The sequence below is a fragment of the Magnolia sinica genome, chromosome 3 (genome assembly GCF_029962835.1).
Source record: "Magnolia sinica isolate HGM2019 chromosome 3, MsV1, whole genome shotgun sequence".
Classification (NCBI taxonomy): domain Eukaryota; kingdom Viridiplantae; phylum Streptophyta; class Magnoliopsida; order Magnoliales; family Magnoliaceae; genus Magnolia; species Magnolia sinica.
The window spans coordinates 4,292,414-4,316,511 of NC_080575.1; the positions used below are offsets into that span (position 1 = coordinate 4,292,414).

The following is a 24,098-nucleotide window of genomic DNA, read 5'->3' on the forward strand; positions in this document are numbered from 1 at the left end:
TAGGCTCATGTTGGACTTGGGCTTTAAGAGTGCGGATGGTCCTAGCCTAGCCAAACCCGGCCCATTTCCAACCATATCGGATGATGAGGACAGCCTTTATCTCTACACACCGTAAAAGTTCATCGTATCAATCAGGGCCGTCCATTCGCTGATCTCTACTATGGGTGGAAAATGGATAAAGATACCGGATAAACCCACTGCATCTTACCATGCAGATCGTAGGAAAAAAAAAGCATAATGGTCTGCAAGAAGTGTAGGGAAGTGGTATGTGGAATTATATGATGTGAGTTACAAAAGGTGGGCCATCTATGATGAAGACAGCTAGATGGACGGTCTGGATAGGCACATCACCCTGCAGCGTGTATTTGAATCCTATCATATTAATACTAGTGAGAAGGTTTTATAGCTCCATTGATCAGCGGCCCACCAATGGATGCTAAAAAACCATAATAATAAGCAACGGACCATATTCAACGTTAAAAGTCCTCTTGTTGAGTGGATATCTTGATCCAATGAATAGGCTTTATTTAGTGGAGCCTTTGCAATAAAGAAAATATTATGAACGGTCTGGATGCATTCGATTTTGGATGGATTCAAGAACAAGGAGGTTTTGGGGTGGGCCAACACAATGTAACGTTTGGTGTGCGTTTGCCGCCATTTATTTTATGGTAGTAACTCATCCATGTCCATCCAGACCATCGAAATCATAGGTCTCATTGTTCGTGAATAATAGCCCGAAAATCATTCTCATCAGATGATCCTGACCATCAAATCTGAAGCCTTCTTGACTATCATTTGATGGATACCACCTGGACGATGAGGATCATCCTACCAGTACCATTTTTGGGCCATGGTCCATACATGATGAGGCCCACAATCTGGAGTACTGATTGACGCTGATGCTGGCCATGGGGGTTGTAAGTGAGTTGCCACCATTAATTTACTTAGAAATTACATGTGTAGGATAGGATTAATTTAAAATGAACCGTTGAATTTTGGGGCCAGTATATATCCGTCTTGATCAAGAAAAATATGATTATTTGATTATCTCATGGCCGGGATTATTCCTCGCAAGTATTGGATGGTTAAGAATGAAAAGATCAAAAGGTGTCCCCACTCAACGGTCAGGATCACTTATAACTACTTTGGGACTTAGAGAAAGTGAGCTCAACAATTTACTTGGTTTAATTTGAGTTGACGCGTGCCACATGTACAATTTCCAAGTGCTTGTGTATCAAGCATCATATGCAGCCAGAGTATCAAATAACTCCCCTTTTTGGGTACATGGCTATAATGCAAGAAGGGGGGCAATTTTTCCCACACAATAGTTTTCATGGTAGGACAATCATGCTAGACGGGTGAGATGTCAAATAACCCCATGGTGGACCCCGCATGTTTATTAATTGTACATGCAAATAGTCTTGTGATAATTTTCTCCTTTACCTTTGAGAAAAGTAATTGCATTTAAGAAAATTATTGTGCGGGTAAAATTGTCCCCTTCTTGAATTATAGCATGTTAAAGAAACGTGATTTATTTGATACTCTGGCTGCATATAATACTTGATACACAAGCACTTGAAAATTGTACATGTGTCGCGCATCAACTCAAATTAAACCAATTAAATTATTGAGTGCTTACTCATGCTTTAGTGTTAAACTCACGAGAGTTTCAACATGAGATCATAGGTTCAAGTGTCCATTGTGGTGAAAAACCACCTTGGTGTAATGTGAATGCATGGGTGTGTGAGGGGCAACCACCCACCACCATCACCCCCCTCCTCCTCCTCCTCCTCATCCTCCTCCTCTCTCTCCTCTCCATTCCCTCCCTCCCTCCCTCTCTCATCCTCATTCTCTTCCAAGCTCGGCAACCACCCACCACCTTCCTCCTCCTCTCAATTCGACTCGGTGCCAACTCAACCTGATTTGGTACTTCTGACCTGATCGGACTTGCTCCGGATTAGTCCAGGCTTGACCGAACTCAAATTGAGTTAGAGACGCAGAGATAAACGTGATGAGGATAACTACTCCGAATCCACGGAGCTTCTCTGGACTCCTCACAAAGACTTCTCGAATCCACGAGGAAAGAAAGCAGAAAATAGAAATAAATTCTAATAAATTCGAAATTGATTAATTGATGAATAAAAATGAGTTCACAACCCTTTAAATAGGGGTACCAAGAAATGGGAAAGAAATTAGAATCAAACTACAACTCAAACTCTTAGAATCCGCGACTTGCTATAAATAGTAAACTTACTATTTATAGACGGTCGTGATGTCTACTAGTGCGCAAGGTTTTCGGCCAAAAATAGTAAGTGTCCTATTTGGCTTCACCAAACCGCTCTCCTAATTATTCTAAGCTCTTTTCACGTTGGGCGCAACTCTTAAAGCTTGACGGATGAAGAGTTATAATCAAATTAAAACTTATTATTTATAGTAAAAACGAAATTAAAATGGGGAAACGACCATCGATCCAGGGGTTTTTCACAATTCCGGGCTGCGCAACCCGGCGTAGCGGGGTTGGTTGGCTTCAGTAGCTCGTTCTACTCCAAAATCATATATTTTACGTCAAATAACTCATTCCGTATTGCAAGATACGCCCGATTTAATGTTCGAAGGTCTGGATCACTTCTGTCGTCGACCGGGCCTTTTCTGATTCATCTTGGCCATGTAATTGTCCGCGACCCACTCTACATCAGTTAGGTATGCTGGACTCGGTATCTAGTTCAGGACCGGCCTATTTCAAAACCGGATCGAGTCGAGTCAGCCCCAACTCGGTACGACTCCACTTGATGCCCAGCTCTACACCTAACATTGATTAATTATCCAATTTTCGCGGTGAGACAATCTTAATAGATGAGCATTTCTCATGATAAGGCATTTGAATTAAAGTTATCTTGCTAATTAAGAATGTTTCAACTCCTCTTTCTCTCTCCTTCCTTTTATGTCTCCTCTGTCTACATGTGTTATACTATTAAGTACAAAAGGTGAGAAAAACTTTGATACTATGCCAGACTGTGATAAATGATACGCTGGCTTACTAAGAAATTGCATACAGGACTTATAATTAGTTCATGTCCAACCGTCCAAATAGTTAGTCCCAGCTTAGATATATCATGAAATAAATCAAAAGCTCATTTGTTTATCTGATTATCAGATCGGTGGACATTTATTGGACGGTTAATAAAAAGAAATACCCAATTGTTCTATTTCTATAAACAGGTGTCCACGAATAAGAGGTAAGGATTGTTCAACCAACTTGATTTCGAGACTGATAAATTCTACAATTTGATCGGTCAAATTTAAGTGCACATATGATACGTGTACACCCTCTTAGTGCCTGTGTAGCAAGGCTCATGGTCTGCCAGAGTATCAAATAACTCAAATTCTCCATATATAACATTTCTATTTCCGAGAGCCTTACAAAGCTAATGACGGGAAGAAGGTAATGACTAATGCCAGGATACATTTGAATTTTTACAGCTGTACTCTCTCTCTCTCTCTCTCTCTTCTTTTACATTGCTTTTTCTCATTCTATGGGAGGCCTCAAATGCATGATCTTTTCAGTACACCACATGCATGATGCATGCGTGCACCCTTCACATGCTTTTCCAGTCTTTTCATATGAGAGAGAGGAATTGTAGGTGGACCCACCACTTTTTTTCCAAGTAAAGAGGAATTCTAGGTGTGCTCGCCTCACACGTGGGAGTGAAGGACACGTACGAGAGAGCAGAGGCCCGCTTATCACGTGGGTGTTAGAAGTGTACCAAAAATAAAAAATAAAAAATGCATGTTCAAGGGAAATGGACCAACCAGTCCAAACTCTGTCCCCTTGTGGACCACCTGATATTGGATCCGCCTATTGTCCAAGTGGTGGGTCGGATTAACTGATGGGCGGCTCGGATTGCACACGCTTTCCTTATTTCCTTGTTTCGCACGCGTGAGAAAGTGATGAATCGATGTTTGGTCAGTACACATAGGTGTTCGAGTAGAAGAGAGAGCCATGATCAAGTGCGTGGGTCCCATCGCATGCCTAAACCAATCAAACGGCCCTTTCTTTGCATGAGAACGTGAAATTATCAAAATCATCATCCATGAAATATCATTTTATATTTATTTAACATGTATATGCTATAGTAATTACTAGTTTGATCTTTTCCCTACCCAGGTTAGTGCCAGCCCCAGGTGGGCCCACATCGCCCAACCCTAGCCTAGCTAATAGGGTTTAAAAGAAACAGGTCCTGGTCCCACACAAATGGGCCGGCCTATAAAAAAAGTTAACTGATCAAAGGTTGAGATGAGTTCATGTGTAGGGTTGGATTATCGTCATATGATTTAGGATCTAAGGAATGTTTTTAAACTGTTCATATACATGGAATGAAAACCACTAACAAGTGTTTATAACTGTCCATTTTTTTTTAAAAAAATATAAAATAATGGCTAACTTGATATTTAGATGGCCTACATGCAGGGCCAGGAACTTCCCATGAGGTCGAGCTGTGTGGGCCCCTTCGTGAGGCGTGTTGAAAATCAACGCCGTGCATTTGATGGGTCCTTTTAAATTATGGGTTATCCCAAAAATAAGCCATATATGGAACTTGGGTAGGCCATACCATTTAAAATTATGTGAGGACATGCCTAAATCATATAAAAGTACTTGGTGGGGTTCAACTAAAATTTGGATGCGTCTAAAACTTGGTCTGATCCCTCATCCAAGTGAGACACACATAATGGATGAGCCGGATTTTTGAACCACATCTTGATGGGGCCTAAAAATGATTATGAATGTTTTAATGGGAGGGTAACCCCTCTCAACTTTCGTATGTGGTGTGGCCCACACAAGTCATAGATTGACTTGATTTTTAAGTCCTAGGCCCAGCATGGAATGATGGGGTAGATGTTGGACACGCATCACGGTGGGCCCACACAGCTCGACCTCATGGGAAGTTCCCATGAGGTATGTAAGAGATAGAATGATCACCTACGCACCTTCTTAGGTGAGAACTCATGAGCAACTTTGCACACATGTCATTGGCATAAAATCCAAACGGTCTACGTGACACTGCACCCCATAAAACCCTCGGGGCCTAAGTTTTAGAATGATCTAAAACTTTAGTGAGCCATAGCAAAGGGAGAGGCAAATTAAGGGAGGAAATTGTTTCTCTTTGCTATGGCCCACCAAAGTTTTGGATTAAACTAAAAGTTGGGCCCGAGGGGTTTCATAGGGTGCTGCATCATGTGGACCGTTTAGATTTTGTGCCCATGGCATGTGTGCAGAAGTTCTCACTTAAACAAGGTGCATAAGTGAGCATTTCTCTCTCCCATATAGAGAGAGTCGCACACCACTCCACCCTAATGTTTTGTCACACATCACCCATCTAGCAAGGTTGTCCCACAATGAAAATAGGATGCCCCAAAAATAAGGTGTGGATGCAGCTATCAGGTGTGGAAAAACAATGTATTAAAATAAAATTAAAAAAAAAATCCTTCAGGGGGGGCGCATCCAATGGTTGCATTGACCTGATGTTTGGGGCATCCCAATTTCAGGGTGGGGCATCCCTGATGGACGGGTGAGATAACATACAAACACCATTGTAGTCCCATAGGCCAACTAATTGGACGTACAACTAGTATGCGAGAACAAGCACACAGATGATCTTTTGTAAGATCTGAACCTTTGATCTAGTGGGTCATCGGCCAGATAAGCTGTGGCCACAAATCATGCAGATTGGGGTGAATCTGACCATCCCGTTTTGAGTTTCATTCATAGAACACTATCACATGGCTATGGGAGTCCAATCCCGTCGCTTTCTTGGCATGTGGCCAATCCATGACAACGGTCCCGATTCACTCACCATTGCTAGAAGTGTTCCCAACAAGGCCTTTTTCAAGCCCAAATTTCAGTCGGCCCATGGGCCGTTAATTCACGCCCAACACAATATGCACCGTTCAAGCCTACCTGACACATGAGAGGAGATGGCGAGGAAGATCGTGACCTTCCATCTAGTGGGTCTTGTTCGTGGATGGCCCATAATGAAAGAAACACACATTGCATCATCTTACCATCAGTTTTCCCTGTCCAACGTTCACCATCAACAATATCCACCTACACGGTTCGATCAAAATTCACAACAGACAGCAACTGTCCCATCGATGAGTCGGGTCATCCACTAATAAGGCCCACTACATGGACGGTCTGGATCTGCCACACCACATTCTAGCATGGGCCAACCTGTCACTTGGGTGTCCAGTCAAGCACTTTCAAAAAGATTCCAGCACAGAAAGGGATCCAACAAGCGTCACAACAAGCAAGAAACACAATAATGCAGATGTCTCCCAAACTCTTCTTTTGACAAAGTCATCAACAGCACTTGCATGTGATAATTCTTTCTTCACATACAACCATTCCTCCTCTCCAAACACCCATGCAAATATCGACAAAGATTACATGTAAACTATCACTATGACGCCCAAAAAAAAAAACCCCAAAAAAACAAAAACAAGCTAAAGGTCTACCGTCTATGTGGAGTAGCATGTCTAAGACATCTTTTTTTTTTTTTTTTTTACAGTTTACGGCATAGACATCTCCACAGAGCAAAAGAACCCAGCTAAGGCCTATGTGGAGTAGCATGTCCAATCCAACAATCTCTGTGTCTATGCACATATGTGATCCATGTCATTCATTGGGTGGACCCCACCATCTATGTGCCATGGTGCTGAAAATCAGCAGTCCAGTCATAAAGTGGGCTGTTCTTTAGACCCTTGTTCTTCTTCTTTTCTCCAACCAGTACATTTCTTTGTGTGTGTCCCACCCATTTGCCAGAACAGCCCAATTTCTGTCCCTGGCCCATAGATACTAGGACCCATCTGATCAACAGCCCGGATACTGCACACACATGTACATGTCAGCACATGTGATGTATGATAGCCTTCATGATGCAACATTAGATCATGGAAAGAAGAAAAAGCTAACTACCAAATTCAGCAAATCCGTGGCTTGAAAGAAGGGAACAAACTGCATATACTTTCAAAAGCTGTGGAGCTGGGTGAGCATGGGAACAAGCTCATCACTTGAATGTCGATCCCCTGGCAAGTCAGACAGGCATACAACGGCAATTCTCACCGCCATCAGCATCTCGTCCTCTTCCACTTCTTCCCCTAGAATGCACTTATCCAACCCTTCGCGGGCCTCCCCTGCTTGCTGCAGATGCCTGAGCCACCGGCCCAAGCTCCCACCTCCTCCTGCCTCACCGAAGAATGGATCCAAAGGGTCTCTCCCGGTAAGCAAGACACCCAAGATCACCCCGAAGCTGAAGATGTCGCTCTTATCAGTATACCTGCCGAAAAATGAATCTCTGCTTAAAACACAAATAGAAGGCATCGAATGGATAATTCAAGAACAGGTGTTCTAATAAATTCAAACTGTATATTTCTGCTAATCAATGGGATCTTAATTGGTTTTGGATGGCCTGTTGGGAGGGAAAGATGATTGCCACATGTGCCTGCATTCTGTTTCCAAAATTGAAATCAGGTATCACAGGAAAACATGCCTATGCATTGCGGATTTTTGGGGGTGTTTGGCAAACGTAATTCAAATTTTAGAAGGTGGTGGTGATCCCTGGGAAGATTGATGCCTTTATCCAGGCATTTAATATGGGTTGCTCAGGTGGGTTGGGTTGGGCCGATGGTCAACCTGAGCCCAACCCGATCTCAAGAGGACCCAACCTGCAACCCAACCTGAGGTGCCCACCTGAACCCAAGCTGACTTGAAAATGTGACTATTCCCAACCCGACGTAACCCAACCCAAATTTGCTCAACCTGAACACGACCTGAAGTCAAATCGGGTTGGTGTTTTTCAATCAAAACCCAACTCGAGGACCTTGACATTGGGTCAGTCGCATTCAGGTTGATCCAAACTCAAGTTGCAGACTAGATAGAGGAGGAAAGGTTTTAAGGCACCTCACTCTGATGGTTGGCCTTTCGTCGATTTGCAGGGAGCACCACAATAGGATGTTCTGCAGCAAATCCGACACACAATCCTTCAAGTTAATTCCTCATCAAATTCGGAATTGTGGGCGGGAACCAAGGGAACTCCTTAATGCTCGGGCTTCTATCAAAGGAACTCCTCACTAGAGTTCTGCATTTTGAGGAATTCAATCAGATTGTTACAGAGATTTTAACAGTGGGTAAGCGTGCAAGCGCCCATGTAGCATGCGTGTGCACGATAGTAATAACTACGAAGGAGTTATTACCCTGTGCTCATATGCTCGCTCGTGTGCACGTGATAGTAATAACTCCTTAAAAGTTATTACCCCATGTGCATACATGTGTGCACCGACCGGAAGCTAGCCAAATGGGTTTAGAAACTTTTGGTTTTTTTTTTTTTTTTTTGGGGGGAATGGATTTGTTTGTAATGGGATTGATGATTTCTCCGCATTGAATCCTTCGAGCCATTGCTTCTTTTGCTATTTTAATAAAATTGCAGCTATGATTTGGAAAAAAAAAAAAAAAAACTTAATCGCAGGTAACCAAAAACCATTTATAGTGAGTAGTCAATAGGGGGTGTGCTTGATAAAAATAACAAATAGAAAGGCGATGGTGAATTTTGGAGTCTGCATTTTCCTACAGCCACAACTTCATCAAACAACTGAAACAAGGAATCAATGTAAACAGAGAACTAACGACACGCATCCATAACCAATCCTAATTGCAATAGAAACTTGATTGCCAGTCATCGCAAACCCCTAGCAGTTTCTTTCAATCAGATCACAAACAGAAAAAAACTTGAATTCTGAATTTTCATAATCTCCAAAAATGGTTACAACAAACACTAATAAATGGATAGAAACAAATAGAGAAATCAATAAATGAGTTTCAAACCAATCCTAATTGCTTAGCTGCCATCACACAAAATTCTATTGTGGGTTTCTAAACACCCCTTTCACAAGCTTGGGCAAATGCTAAATTCCCGTTCTCTACAATTATACCTGCAACAAACACTTGAATGTGGCATATAAAACTAACAGAAAAATCAATAGCATGTCCCTAGCCAATCCCAATTTCCACCAATCTACTGAAACTCAACTACCAGTTATCTAACATCCGTTATATTGACTTTCACTTCAATCTTGACATCAAACCAAGTCGACTTTTAGTTTACCATAAACAGTCTATAAAGAGTAAGTTTACTATTTATAGTTAGTCACGTTTTTAGGGAATTTGAGTCTAAAACTTCATCCTAGGTTTGAGCTCATTATGGATTGCAATTTTATTTATTTATTTTTATTTTTATAATTATCATCAATCAATTTATTTCGAATTTATTAGAAATTATTTCTATTTTTATCCCTCGTGAATTCAAGGAAGCTCTATGAGGAGTCCAGAGAGCTCCGTGGATTCGGAGTAGTTATTCCTTGAGGAAGACAGTGATCGACCTTATCACGTCCTTCCCTGCTTCAGTCGACTTACACCGATAAATCGAAATTTAAGTCTATCTACACCCAGTATGGTTTCATCCAACTATCTAGATAGATATCAGACACCCAGTGTAGTTTCGGCCAATTATATCAATAAAATTATGAGTGGAAAAAAAGAGAGGAGAATTTCAAATTCAAACTCTACAACATTACCTGCAATTCTGGAAGCACTCAGGAGCATCATAAGCCGATGCTGCCCTACCCGCATTGGGCATGAGATTAGCTAGCCCGCAATCTCCCAACCTTGGCTCAAACTCCTCATCCAACATGATGTTTGTGGGTTTCAAATTGTAATGCAGAATCCGTGGGTTGCACTCAAAATGAAGATATCGGAGCCCCTTGATCACCCCAACTGCAATCCGATGCCGGACGTCCCATCCGAGCTGCAGCTGGTTCACCCGGACTCTATTCATTGCATCTTCAAGGCTACCGTTCGGCATATAATCGTATACCAAAGAGAAACGATCGGGTTCCCGGACGTAAGCCCTTAAGCTCATCAAATTCCTATGCTTCAACCGAGCAAGCACTTCCAGCTCTCTTTGTATCCGTCTCTTGACAGATTTGCTCTGGGTCTCAGGAGACCCATTCTCAAAGGGTTTGAGCCGCTTGATGGCGAAATCCAGCTCGTTATCAAGGACGACCCGATAGTATTTACCATTGGGGCTTGACCCAAGCAACTGGGTTTCGTTTGAAAGAGCAGATTGGAGGGTTTTCGGGGTGATTTTGGGAGAGAAGATGACGGGGCCTTTGAGAATCGGAGTTCGGTTCATGTACTGAACAGAGAACCGGACCACAACGGCCAAAACAACTGTGGCAATGAATCCGGTGAGGCATCCGAAGATGATGCCGAGGATAATTCTCCGGAGACGGGTCTTGAATTCAGGAACCGAATGAGGAGAAGATGGTGATGGAGCAAAGATTTTATCGAGATGGCATAAAGGAAGTGGCCTCGTTGCTTCTTGGCATTCCAGCGATTGGAATAAGCAGAAAAGAAAGATGATTTGAAGCAAAATTTCAACTTTTCTGCTCAAATGGGATTTTGGGCTTCGATTTTCCATTAAAAATAAAGATTAGCTATAAAAACGCTTCAAAATTTTCAGCTAAAAATACTATTTTGGGGCGGATTCTTGCATTTTTTTTTATGGATTTTTTTTTTTCGGTGGGGTTTCTTCTTCTAGAAAGAAAGTCAGTATCCTCCCAAACTGAAATTAGAGGGAAAAAATCGACCGACTTGAGCTAAAAATAAATAAAAAAATCAGCTAAAAGTTCGCATTTTGGGTTGGAAATTTAAGATTTTTTGAACGGATCTCTTCTGGGCTTTTCTTCTTCTTCTCCGCACAAGAAGAAGCAAAACCAAGAAGGAAAACCCAAGACACTCAGACAGATACCCATAAAAAAATCACCTCCTTTTAACTCGAAAGCTTAAACGAAAAATAAAAAATAAAAATAGCCCAGCTCAAAATTACATTCTGGGTAGGATTTTTATTTTTTATTTTTTGAGATTTTGAACTGATTTTCAGTGTTTCTCTTCTTCTTCACGGAAGAATCAAAACCCACCGAAAGCAAAATTGCAAAATCGATTCTAGCTCAAAAAACCCAACTTCACTTCGGATTTTTTCTTCTTCTCATTGAAAGAAAACTAAAAAATCTCACAGAAAGAGAAAAAATCAACGGATTCTAGCTCAAACTCGTGTTGAAGATGGCATTTTCTTCAGCTTCTTGACATTCTTGGAGCCGAAAATCGACTCCAAAGCTCAAAAGACCAAAGCAAGGAGATTCCACAAACACCCAGTTAGCAACATTTCCTTACCAGATGAAAGTCCAAAATCCAAACAGAAACTTCATTTTTTCTCACCGCCACGTCAGATATTCCAGCGAAAAAAAATTCGATATTTTATCAAAACCCCAGCAACAACACCTCAAAATCTCCGAAGTTTCAGTTGAAAATCGGATTTTCAGGTCGGATTTCAGACGACTTGAAACCCCAAAATACAAAACCCGAAAAAAATATAAAATTAAATAAAAATAAAAAGAAAAGAAAATCTGCTTCTCTTCTCTGTCAAGAGAAAAACAGAGAGACCCTCTCTCTCTCTCTCTCTTTCCCGCTATTTTTCTGACCGTGCGGTGGGCCCCACTGCCATGTCAGACGGGGGCCGCCTGTCTCGATCACGAGACCGAAAGCGAAACTCCGAAATGCGGCGAAACAAGGAGTCCTGGCTGCATTCGCTCGTCTGCGTTTTGAAACTCCACTGGCCTCACACGTGGAAGAAAAACACATGTGTGAGATTGCAACCGCTCATCGGACGATCCCCACTGGTTGGATGCCATGTGTCAAAAACAGGGCTGCTTTTCCTCAAAATAAATGGACTTTTAATAGAAACTAACGAACGGTCCGTATTGTGTCTATCCTTCTGGCCCAGCTGATTCTCAGATCATAATATTTTTGGACACGGCATAGTAAATAAGCAACTCATCTTACACATGTGTTCCTTGTTCTCACGTGTCAGATCAAGATCAAAAATAAGAGAACTCGTTCCTTACGGGAAAGATTGGATCCTGGCCGTTGGATGGAAATCGAGGGCACCTGTGCGTCGGAGCGCGGCTTTTGATCGTGGAAATGAGTATTTTTTTTTTTTTTTCAGATCGTGGGGCGACAAATAATAGCGTTGGGAGGCGAACTTTAAGTTTTGCTTTGGGACTGATACGACACTCGGCAGCGCACCCCACTTGATACACATGCACTAAAAAAATACACGTGGCATATATTAACTCAATGTTAATCGGAATAAATTTTAGATCATTAGTTCAGAGTCCAAAAAAAAAAATTTCTTGGGAAATCCTAACCTCTGATTTCTCGGTGTTTGTCCTTTGAAACAGGACCATCGGAATTTTTTATTTTTAACCGTCCTATAGGTGTCCACCAATCAGGCAGTTAGGTAATAAAATAAGTAAAATTTTCGGTTTATGATAAATCTAAAGTGGGAAAAGTATTTTTAACTGTTTAGATCGAATTTGTTTTTTGCCAAATATACAATATTTAAGCTCCTGCGTATCATTCGTTGTACTCTACCTGAGTATCAAAGCTTCTTTCTGGTTTTTTTATTTTTTAATATTTGCAACCCAAAAAAATGCCAGTAGCAACCTTTGAAAGGGCAACTACTGTACAAAAGTAAACCGTTTTATCACAAAATTAGCCCTGAATGGATGCATATATCAATTTCAGGGGGGTGGGAATTACTTTCCCTGATCTCTTCTAAAAAGGCATTGACACGTGCGGCACGCGAGATAGCTCTTTAATTAGAGAAATACTTTGATACTCTGGCAGAGTGTGATTTATGGTACACAGGCTCTTAGAAATTGCATGTATAGCTTATAATTAATTATAAAAAATCCGTCCAAATTGTGTTTATGAGTTTATATGTAATACTAGTTAAAAGTTACTCTTATTTGATTATCTAAATATTAGATTGCCGGTCATTCATTGGACGGTTAAAAGGAAAAATGTATCCAATGGCCTTATTTCAAAAACGTGTCCGTGGATCAGAGGTTAAGATTGTTCAACCAATCTGATTTTTGGACTGTAACTTAGAGAGACAGTGAGTTTTACAATTTAGTCGGTCTAATTTGAGTTAATATGTGCAACGTGTACCATTTCCGAATGCCAGAGTATCAAGGGTCATATGCAGCCGGAGCATCGAATTAGTCTCCATGCAGGACTGTATGCACGTGACCCCGGATTATGGTTCGTTGGTTGGCTGAAGGAGGATGTTCGCTCTCCGATTGGCTCGTCTTGGTTGGGTCCCACGCCCCTGGATGATCCAAAATATCTCCATCTCTATGGTCAAACAACAACGCTCTGATAAAGGGTAAGTGTTCGTGCACGAAAAGCTCACGTGGCAATCAACTACACGTGCCAACGTCACCATGCATGCGAGATCCGTGCCATCCATCTGGTGGGGCTCACGACAGTCCCCACCTGCTGGGTGGGCCACACTCGTACATAAGAGATTCGTGATTCTCTCCAAGTGATAATTTTCCTAACGCACGTGTGCCTCACCTCAGTTGACCGACCCAACTCGTGGGACGGGGCACTCCCACCTGATAGACGGCCCAGATCTAGCATGCACGTCCACCATTATAGTAAGCAGCTTGGAAAGCATCTCTCTCTCTCTCTCTCTCTCTCTCTCTCTCTCCTTTCAAGATACGTATATCGTCACAAATCACAAATTGGACCACCCATCACAGTATGATGCGATTTTAGCAAAAAAAAAAAGAAAGAAAGATAAAAGAGATGCTTAGCATAAGATGCTTTCCAAGCAGCTTAGTATAAGATGCTCTAAGCTGCATATCTCATAGAGTCTATTCCGTTCAACCAACATATATTGTACGTTCCACAGTGACAATCACACTGGTTGGTTGATCCTATCCATCCATAATGTTGCCTTCCATTCCACACCATGGATGATGGATGGGATGATTAGGATTATTTTATTGAGTGATTCCTCAGAAAAATAAGCAAGCCATGATGGGGCCCAGCAAATGATGGCTCTATTTTTTGTAATAGATGATCTCCACTGTTTATTTTATAGGCCACTGGTCTAATGGACAGGGACCGATCAATCAGTGGTACGTTGTATCCCATGACCTGTGCTGGACTAATGGATAGCCCAGATCAGCCAGTTGGACAATCTAAGTAGCCCTATGCAACTATGGAGCACTGTCAGTTATAGACCATTGGATCATTTCTCATTACAATCAGAGCCCTTTTTTTTTTTTTTTTTTAAAGATGCCAAATCATGGGTTTTAGTTTAGATGTATCAAGCAAAATAAAAACTTTGAATAGTGAGGTACAACCTTCAGTCCTAGCCTGAATAGTTCAAAATCCAAGGCCAAAGCCGACCCTCACAAAGTCCTTGTGAAATAAGCTTATTCTACAAGTTATCCACCTGCATGTAAGAGTTATCCACCAACCTATTCATGTGAGCTTTCACTCTTGCTTGTGTGGGACCCACCGTCTTGGGTGTATGCCCATCCAAACCATGCAATAAGTGAGCCCCAACAGTGACGATTGGATGCCCTAAAAAATCAAGCTTCCAATTGTTAGGTGGGCCCCATCCTAAACAAAAATCAACAACCAACCCATATCCTACAAATTCATGTCCTGGCCAATGTGGTTATGTGACCATGCTGGATAGGTTGGATGCCACACGCACAGCACGGTGGGCCCACGCACGACCCTTGTCGAGGAACTGCCTTGAAGCAGAAGGCAGAAAATCTTTAATACTTATTTTCCCCAGTAGCACTTTTCAACAAATGGTTGTCAATTCCAATCTTGAAGAATAATGTCATTCTTTTTCATTTAAGAATAATATAAAGAAAAGATATTATGCATGGCCTAGATTAAAGTTCTCAGTCAAGCTGGTTCAATTTAAAAGCTCCATCTTTCAATGATCCAGGCCGCTCATCTAATAGGAGCTGCAATGGTTAGTTGATGCTGCATCAAATGGTCCTAGCCATTGATTTGAAAGTACACAAATCGGTGGATAAAGGGAATAGGGTTCCATATGAAACAGGGAAAAGTCCCAATTGGATGGTTGGGAACTGGGAAACTTTCAATGGAAGCAAATTTTTGGTCCATTGCCCATCCACTGTGGGGCCTGACAGATGAATGACCTGGATCAATGAAAGGCAGGTCCCAACAGTACAGAACGTTGGCCCAATCGACACTGCTAGGTCACCTTCCATCCTAACAGAACCAATCGCACAATGATAAAAAAGCCACAGAAACAAACACTAACCCTCATAATATAAGCCAATGTACAATCACAAAATGCCTACTTTGCTGCAACAAACAGCAAACAGAACAAAAACCAAACTGGATATAAATAGACAGCCGCCTTAAATTACATCGCCCCGAAAAATGGTCTGCTCTTGATAATTCTAAGGGCGGGGCTACTAACTTACATCCATGGGCTGGCCATGCACGAACCACCTGAGGGCAGCCGGCAAAACACCACAACTTTATAAAACCAAAGCCACTCGCACCTTGCTATGGAGAAGGAAGCGGCCAAGTTTCCAAACTATAGATTATGCAGAAACCATACCTTTAAAGAATCCTTCTCTATTTGATGATTGGTCCTTGTGTCGCTCAGACAATCGCTATCTGTTCATGTCGGCTAACAGGACGAGGACCTCCTCATCATTGATGGTTCCGATCTCCATTGCAAGCTGTAGAGGGGTTTTGCCTTCATTGTCAGTTGCTTGTGGGTCAGCTCCCCTGCAGGCAGAGGCATGTCAGGATCATTGAACAGAAATTTTCTGATGCAGCAAGGATATCATAATCAGCGTTTGAAGTATTGGTATCGCTACAAGTTTTGCTGGCCAGGGATGCGGAAACAATATTGATATTGCCAATAATATCGCTGATAACCGGAAATGCAGGGAAACATGGGGAAAATGGTGGAATTTTCAGCGAAACTTCAGGAGATGTTAAAATGTACATATTTGTATATTTAGAAATTAAAAAAATTGCAAAAGAATACATACATAACAAGTTTCTATTTAATGGGGCCTTAAAAGCATGTGTTGTTGTAAGAAATCAATCCAACCATCCCATCAGGCCTATTTAACCATCCAACCTTCCATCCAAACATCCATCGATATTGCAAAATATTAACAACACATGATATTTCACCAAGAAATCATTAACAAATGGAAAGAAAACGAAAGATTGTGGTCTCAATATCGCATGTTGTGATATCGATAAGATCGAGATATTATCAATATTATCAATGACAAATTGAACACTATATACAAACATGTGCCCATGAAAAAAAAAAATGAAATAAAATTTTTTCTATTAAACAAAATGCTGATGGTGTCAATACATTGGCAATATTATTGAAATATTGTCGATACACTTATGATGCAAGCATTACCTAGAATTTACATAGTCAAAACTATTGGCGAAACATTGGCGATATTGATGCATTGGCAATACAAGCAACACCTAAAATTTACATAGTTGAAAATATTGGCGATTATATTAGCGATATTGATATGTTGGCAATACTTAGCGATACATTGCTAATACTTGGAATTTTATCGGTATTGCTACCAGTGTTATCGGTATCGCTGAGCTAGAGATAAAGATAATATTGGAGATATTTCGATAGTATCGGAGATAATTCGAACACTGATTATAATGCATTCGATTGACTGTTTGGAATTTTAGCGATCCAATTCTCAGTTCAGTTCTCTTTGATTAATGGAAACCTGCCGTATTATAGGAACCTTTCCCGTTGCTTAGACTGGAGAGCTAGAAGAACCAGAATGTGGTAGAGCTCTCTCCACAGCACACATGGTAGGGTGATTTATCATCTGATACTCTCCTTGTAGACAGCCTCACTGCAGATGGAAAATGGTTCAAGATACTCAGATCAGATGATCCTAGCCATCTGATGGTGGCCTCAAAGCAATAGAACGATGAAAGGGTTTGTGTCAAATATTCTGTAGGGGAAGTTGAAGAAAAGTGATGGATGGGATTGTCTACTAAAAATTTAAAACATACGGCAGCCATGATCCATGACAGGGCCCCGTAGATGCATGGACCTGATTGATACATCACCCTGGCACATACTGCAGAGATATGGCTCTACCATATTCCGGTACTTCCAAATCAACCGTGTTTTTTCATTTCCTACTGGGAGTCCAGAAATAACCATTCCTCATTTCCTAATCTTTAGCAACTACCAAATATCACTTGAACCTTTTTGAAGAAGTTCGACATTGTCCTTTTATTAGTTCATAATGTCTATGATACCATGCCGCATTGAAAATCACACTTTTTATTTCATCCACACTCTTTGTTCCTTTAAAAAGATTGAAGAACCAAATGAATACACCGTAGTATACCATGAATGATTTGTTGAAGCTACCCCTAGCAAACCAGGTTCATTCAGGAAGTTGTGGATTGTGAATTGCCAATTGCAAGGCTAAATCATGAACAATGTCGTCGAATGGCATATGCGACCCAAGGGGCTGTGCACATTTGCGATGGCATAATTGCATATGCCATCACAGTCCCCAAAAGTCTATTTTCTTTTGGATAACAAAATTTTAAAAATCAGAAAAAGAAAGAAGGAAAAATGGAAAAGATTAAAAAAGAATCATGTAAAAATACTACGAGTGTAGGGAATTGTGTGTGTGTGTGTGTTTTAATTACAATTTCATAATAATAATCCCAACCTCATATAAATAAGACCGTTGGGAGATTATGCCATTGCATACTGAATATACGATGGCATAATCATATATTTGTGGCATATGTGGTCACATACTTCTGTATGCAACCACATGATGCCCAACTGTCATAAAACCACATATTCCAATAGTAATGCTGTCAAAATGACATTGTGATCGCATATGATCAAACTGATCATGAACTAAGATTTGAACACTGGCAATTTTTTTTCTTAAAACCGTCAGGATAGTGAACACCATCTCATATTGGAATGGAGTTACCTTTTGTTCTGTTTCAGCCAGTAATTTTAGCTCTTTTTGGTCTTTTCAGCTGAGTTGACTGCAACATTCTTATTTTAGAGGAAATTGAACAAAATTTCTGGGCTTGCTAAGTTGCAAAATTTCCCACCCCATTTGGACTTTTCATAAAACTACAGGGTTCCCCTCCCCCTAATATGCTCAAACCTAAATGTTTTCGTGTTATTCAGCTCCCACATTTCCTGTTTATTTTAGATTATGGAAGGTATATTTTGTGCATTGACATGTGTTGCTCAGGATTTTCCTTTTCATTGCACAGCATCAGGTGAATTTTAAATAATCCAAGGTAAAGCCTGCGGGATATATTCAGATTGATGACTTTACCTGCTTTTATGTGAAAAACCTTGGCAGTCAATTCAGCATGCAATTAATTGGATGGTTAGGATCTTTCGATCAGAGTGACTTTTCTGAAGGTGTCGTATTTGAAGTGGCTGGACCAAATGGGTGATCCAGATGATGATAGGGATGCCCACATGTCGAAGCAATTTGGTGAACAGCATGGGTTTTGTTTAAATTCCATCCAAAGTTGAACCATGTCAAAATTTGGCTGCTACTAAAATCATGAGTTTTGCTAACATGCTCAATGGTAAGGATTATGAAAATCACCTGGTGAGAAGCAGCTTTGCAAATTCAGTCCTGCCCCTGAGAATGCAATGGTGAAGCGGTGTCTGGCCTTTCGAATCAGGAGCATTTATGTTTGCGCCATACTGTAAAAGGAGCTCAATCATGCCAACATCGGCGGTCTCGCAAGCAAGGTGAAGCAAGGAGCAGCCCTCAAAACCTTCCTCCATCTCATTCTGGTGTCCGCTTGTACTTCCTGAGTTTGGAGAGCTTGTGGCAGAGGCATTGTTTGAGGAATTCTCCATTGCACTGCTAGAGCTACGTTCTAACATGGGTGCTGGTTGCTCTTGCAAAAGTATCACTTTGCCTAGTGTTAAAGATGTGCTAGATGGTGCCTGCTCATGTGTGCCATTGACATCAGCATTGGAATCGACTATTCGGCGGTATGCTGCCTTCTTGTCATTGATACGGACACTGTTCCACATCTGCTGGTCCACAGAGGGAATATACTGATCTACCATCGGCTTGCAAACAAAGAGCTTTTCTGCATACTGGGAAGCATAGAAAACAGAGTTCCGTATATAAAATTCATTGGGCATGTCAAGGCGAAAAAAGATTCATTGAATAACACATGGGGTGCATAGACTTCGTTGAGTTTGATACCTTTGCTTGAATGAACTTCTCTTTTATCAAAATAGAATCAGTATGTTTAGGTTTGCTGATTAATATCTGCTCTTGCCCTTGATCAGACTTATAGGAACTGCAACAAGGGAATATTGAAGATGTGAAAATTTAGCAACTTTTTATGAGGCACTGCATTTGGATCTGTTTAACAAGGACACTGTAACATGTCGACCCATGTCAATGTCCACTAACATATCCAATACTCCAATATAGAATAAAAAAATATTTTAAAACATTTTAGTTGCTACTGGCTTTTACTTTCAGGAATAGTTTTTCCTACATAAGAATTTTTATTTTTATTTAATTATTTTTTTTTTTTAGGTTTTATTATTCATTAGATTTTTTTACACATAAGTAATTACAATATGCTAGTACTAAAACTTGACAAATGACCAGCTCTTAAAACACGAGGAATGATCATCTAGAGCTGGTTCGATGTAAGGTTCACATGCAACTCAGCTCCTGTGCCAACATGTCACTTGTAGCTTATCTTAACCATGTATAAGTGGACCCCACCATCAAAATACCTAGTGCCAAATCAGGCTGGTCTACTCACCAGGCAGGCCACCCTGTAGTCTTGTACGACATCAGACCTGACGACAGTCTAATTTAACATAAGCACCCATTTTAGGAATGGATATGCCTGATTTTTTTTGCCAGGTGATCTTCACGGTGGGACCTACCTTATGCATGGCTGGATGTACAACACATGCAACAAAGACATGTTGGCATATGAGCTGGGTTCCATTTGAATCTCACATGCAACTGGTTGAAGTTTATCATTACTCATTCAACACCACCATCATCATAGCCTTGTCCCAGTTATTGGGGATTGGCCTTAGGAATCGTATTTTGCCAATCAAGATTGAAATAGAACTCATTTTCATGGTATCTTGGAAGAACTTTGACGACTGTCTGCCCACTCAACATCAACCCTCACTTGTCCAGGCTAGGGACTGGTAGTTGCAACTGGTATCAGGCAAAATTAGTATGGTCTCTTCTTCATTAGTAATTAACAATATAATGTTCTAACTTTTTATATTGGTACAGGTGTGTCAGCGAATCTAACTTTCTTAAAAGCCACAATGTCCGAATACACATGTTTAATGGATTTGGATATATCTTGTGGAGGATTTTCATTTTTCACATGCATGTCCAGTTACATGCTATATCATTACCTTGCAACTGGAAGGATGCCATCATCATTTAAGTTGTCTCTCGAGTGCAATAATTCCTCCCAGATTAAGTTGACATATGTATTCCCCAACGACTGAAACAAATGTAAAACAGAAGGCTCCCACACCTTTACATCAAGTGTCAGTGATCTTACCTGCAAGCACAAACACGAAATAACATCACTGATTGCAATCAGGTGCCACTGCAAGAACTGCAACCATGGGCACACCACAAAAATCAAGACAGTAAATCGGCATAGTGCCATTCATGTTGGGTGATACTTCTGCACTACATCCTAAATGCATTTACACAACCGAATGGTGCAAACACAATGCATCATAGACGGCATATGACTTTTCCATCAATATAATGAGCTGATCACTTTAATTGACTTGTTTTTCTAGCATATGTATTGATCAAGGAAGAAACATGCGATAAACGACTAGAAACAGATAAAATTAAGAAATGATATTTTGTTAAGAAGGCTAGCAACTGAGGCATCACAAATAAAAATTAAATGAAGACAACACCTGCATCGTAGTGCAGCCTGTCATAGTCCCCAACCGCAACTTAAACCTGCAGGCAAGCTGCAGCCCATAAACTGTCCTAACTCACAATCTGTCCACCTTCCAGCTCACAATCCAACCTTAAACTGTCCTATAACCTTTTCCTAAACAGTTCCTAATTGTCCCTGCAACCTGCCCATAAACCAATCCACCTGTAGTCTATTGACCCAATCCAAATTTGTCCACACTCAAAAACTCTAAGCCATCTACTTAATTGTCCCTCTTCCTGCACACCTCTAACCATAAAACAGCCCCCAGTCTGTCCCTGACTTCGAACCTTAGCCTGTCATGAGCCAACTTGTTCTTCATGTTGAGATATCTTCTGGAAGTGGATATTCTTACACTTTGTACAGTTACTTAATTTTAAGATGTCTTCAAGAGGTGAATATCATTTCCTATCGCTTCAGTCCCTACCTGTCTACCAATGAATATTACGGCAAGCCATGTCCATATCCTTCTGCTTGTGACAAAAGTATGCCACAGTGTATTGGTTACTTGGAAATGTCCCGTGGTAAGAAACCATGGGAGCAATCCAAGAATAACGAGAGGACAACGAGTGAAATGTGCTGGGAGATGAGAAAAATGATCAGAGAAATCTGAGAAGACATAAGAGAAATCTGTGGATCCAAGCCTGCACAGAGATAGCCTACGAACACAGGAAGAACACATGGGGTCTCTGTTTCCTCATTTTTCTAAATATCCAAAGGGTGATGTGTCTGGCAAAAGTGTCCTGATCCAAGAGGATATATACGATGAGTGCATCATTGGATTGACTGATGGGTCTAACAGATCTACGCATGGATTAATAAGAGGATTGACAGATGAATCAAACGACGGAGTGACAGCCGACAAAAAAGGAATTGGCAGAGAAGCTTCCAATGCATAATTTGTCATAACTCGCTCTTACTTTGCATCAGAACCAGGAAGCTAATCAAGAGCAAGAGATTGAGTCGCAAGTGACAACTAAACTCTCAAACGAGCACCTCTACTATCAAAGATGAGATGGAAGCAATCCTGGAAAGCACAAACAATGGAAAAATGAAAGAAGAAGTGGCATGCTCAACCATGTCAAACAATGAAAGAAGTTCGTAGCAGACACACCAACCTTCATCATCAGCTTCTACCAAAATCCGCAAAGGAGTGGACAAAAGAAGATCCTTACAGTGGGTCAGCTCCAAGGCAATCAATAACGGTAATAGTGGCCACAATGGCCACGACTGTTACCGTTATGATATGGTCCGTAATGGCTTACGGTCCATAGCCCCCTAAACAGCCATTATATCCTTTTTCTTTTCTTCTTTGCAAAAAACTGTATTGGCCCCGTAATGGTCTCTCTCTCTTCTTCTTCTTCTTCTTCTTTTTTCTTTTTTTTTTTTTGAAAGATGGCGATTTTATTGATCAATCAGAGCCTAGGCAGCCCTGGAAAGAATACCCAAAAACCCAAAAGCTACAAGGAAACCCAAGAATCAGAAGAGAGGAAACAAGCCTGTAAAGAAATCAAATTCATAGCCCACCCCATGACCTCCAACTTAGCTCTCCTAAAAACTTCCAAAGCTGCGACACTCTTATTGAGAAAGCATCGGTTGTTCCTTTCTCCCCACAAGGCGCATAATCTAGCAAGCAAGGACAACCTCCATAACGATCTTCCTCTCTTACCAACTCCACCCCTGTGACACAAGCAAAGAAGATCTGAAATTGAATTCTGCATCACCGAGTACGAAACAAGCCGAAGAACTGATCCCAAAGATCTCTTGGGAAAGGGCAATGAAGGAATAGATGATCAATCGATTCCTCATTCTGCAGATACAACAAGCAGACATTAACAATCACCGTTTTCCTCTTACAAAGATTATCCACCGTTAGCACCTTGTTTCTTCCCACTAACAAGGTGAGAGATCTCATCATCTTCCCATAAGTTTCTACCACATGGAGGGGTCCAAGCCACTCCAGATTTCGACGGCTAGTAACATAGATCAACTGTAACGTTTGCATCTATCACCAAGGCTGCCAATTTAAGAAACTCTTCCAGGAGGGATCTCTCCTCCAACCAAACATCTTTCCAAAACCTTTTTCATTATTTTTTTTTTGGTCCCCTAAGGAGAAGCTAACCCCCCTCTATGAAACTCTTCCTCAACCTGGCAATTGTTCTCCACATCAACGTGACCTTGTACAACTACCCCTGTAACGGCCTTTACGGCCCCATAACATAACGGTTCCCACCAACACTGTTACGTAGCCATTTTTTCATACCTTGATTAGCTTTGGCTTCTAACTTGGAGAAGTTCTTTTCAGATAGGAGGGAATTGATGGGTCCCAAATAGGTGAAGATTAGTATCAAAGAAGACATGTAGTTGAATTGTGAGGCCTGCTAGTCCAATCATAGTCTTTATATGGCCCATATACATACCATAAGCATCTTGTGGAGTGATTCTACAACTGTACAGTACTGTAACTCCAAATTGTTGTACATAGGAGGGTATTTTAGGCCTCTAAAATCAACCAATTCCTAAAGTTGCTGATAAACAATTGTACAACATTAATATTCCTCATAGTTGTACATAGAGGAGATATAGCTGAAATTTGAACCATATATGGCATCAAATGATCCTAGAAAGCACTAAATGATCCTATACATAGACCACATGCTATTTTTGAGGTTGTATATAAAACATACCGTGTAGGAAAAGTCCATACGCATGGTTTAAAAAGTGTTTTAGCTTGATTTGGCTTCTTTATTTACAAGTCAATGTTTTCAGTATTGATGATATATCTTGATTTAAATATATATATATATATATATATATATATATATATTTGTAAATCATGTTAAATCAAGGTCAATGGTTATAAATCCATAATTCTTCATGTTTTACATGAAAAATCATAGCTTTGGAGCTTTGATTTCAAGATTTTGGAGAGATGGGCTGAGTTGTGAAAATTTGGAAAAAAATCAAAAATTTCCAATTTCTCGCAAATCGGTTGCAAATTTTTTTATTTTGAAAGATAACTATTATATTAAGGGAAAAAAAGATTACAAGAACAAAAGAGAGGCCCACTGAGATAGCAGACTGAAAAAAC

General features: G+C 40.7%; 2 protein-coding genes across 5 annotated transcripts in view; both read right to left on the minus strand.

The window, feature by feature from the left end:
- Positions 1 to 6,329: 6,329 nt before the first annotated feature.
- On the minus strand, positions 6,330 to 11,650 carry LOC131239335 (inactive leucine-rich repeat receptor-like protein kinase CORYNE). 2 transcript variants are annotated; one of them, XR_009168139.1, is made up of 3 exons: positions 9,628 to 11,650; positions 6,974 to 7,334; positions 6,330 to 6,883 (listed from the first exon to the last, which is right to left on the minus strand). XR_009168139.1 is itself a non-coding variant. In XM_058236988.1 (2 exons), exons 1-2 carry the CDS (start codon positions 10,530 to 10,532, stop codon positions 7,025 to 7,027), a joined length of 1,215 nt encoding a protein of 404 aa, XP_058092971.1. In that variant the 5' UTR covers positions 10,533 to 11,649; the 3' UTR covers positions 6,330 to 7,024. The 2 variants fall into 2 exon arrangements, 1 of the variants encoding a protein (XP_058092971.1); XM_058236988.1 differs by having other exon boundaries at positions 6,330 to 7,334; positions 9,628 to 11,649.
- A 3,607-nt stretch (positions 11,651 to 15,257) lies between these two features.
- The window catches only part of LOC131239334 (ADP-ribosylation factor GTPase-activating protein AGD3-like), a 60,606-nt gene continuing 51,765 nt past the window's right edge, over positions 15,258 to 24,098 (minus strand). For all 3 annotated transcript variants that reach the window (XM_058236986.1, XM_058236985.1, XM_058236987.1), the window contains exons 16-19: positions 20,457 to 20,608; positions 19,258 to 19,354; positions 18,640 to 19,145; positions 15,258 to 15,751 (exon numbers count right to left, since the gene is read on the minus strand). In XM_058236986.1, the coding sequence (XP_058092969.1) occupies positions 15,634 to 15,751; positions 18,640 to 19,145; positions 19,258 to 19,354; positions 20,457 to 20,608 (873 nt within the window). In that variant the 3' untranslated portion in view covers positions 15,258 to 15,633. The remainder of the gene's footprint in view (positions 15,752 to 18,639; positions 19,146 to 19,257; positions 19,355 to 20,456; positions 20,609 to 24,098) is intronic.

Coding starts and splice junctions, on each gene's coding strand:
- LOC131239335 (XM_058236988.1), bottom strand. CDS start 10,532: ATGGAAAATCGAAGCCCAAAATCCCATTTGAGCAGAAAAGTTGAAATT. Junction 7,335..9,627: donor GAGTGCTTCCAGAATTGCAG/GTAATGTTGTAG, acceptor ATTTTTCGGCAG/GTATACTGATAAGAGCGACA.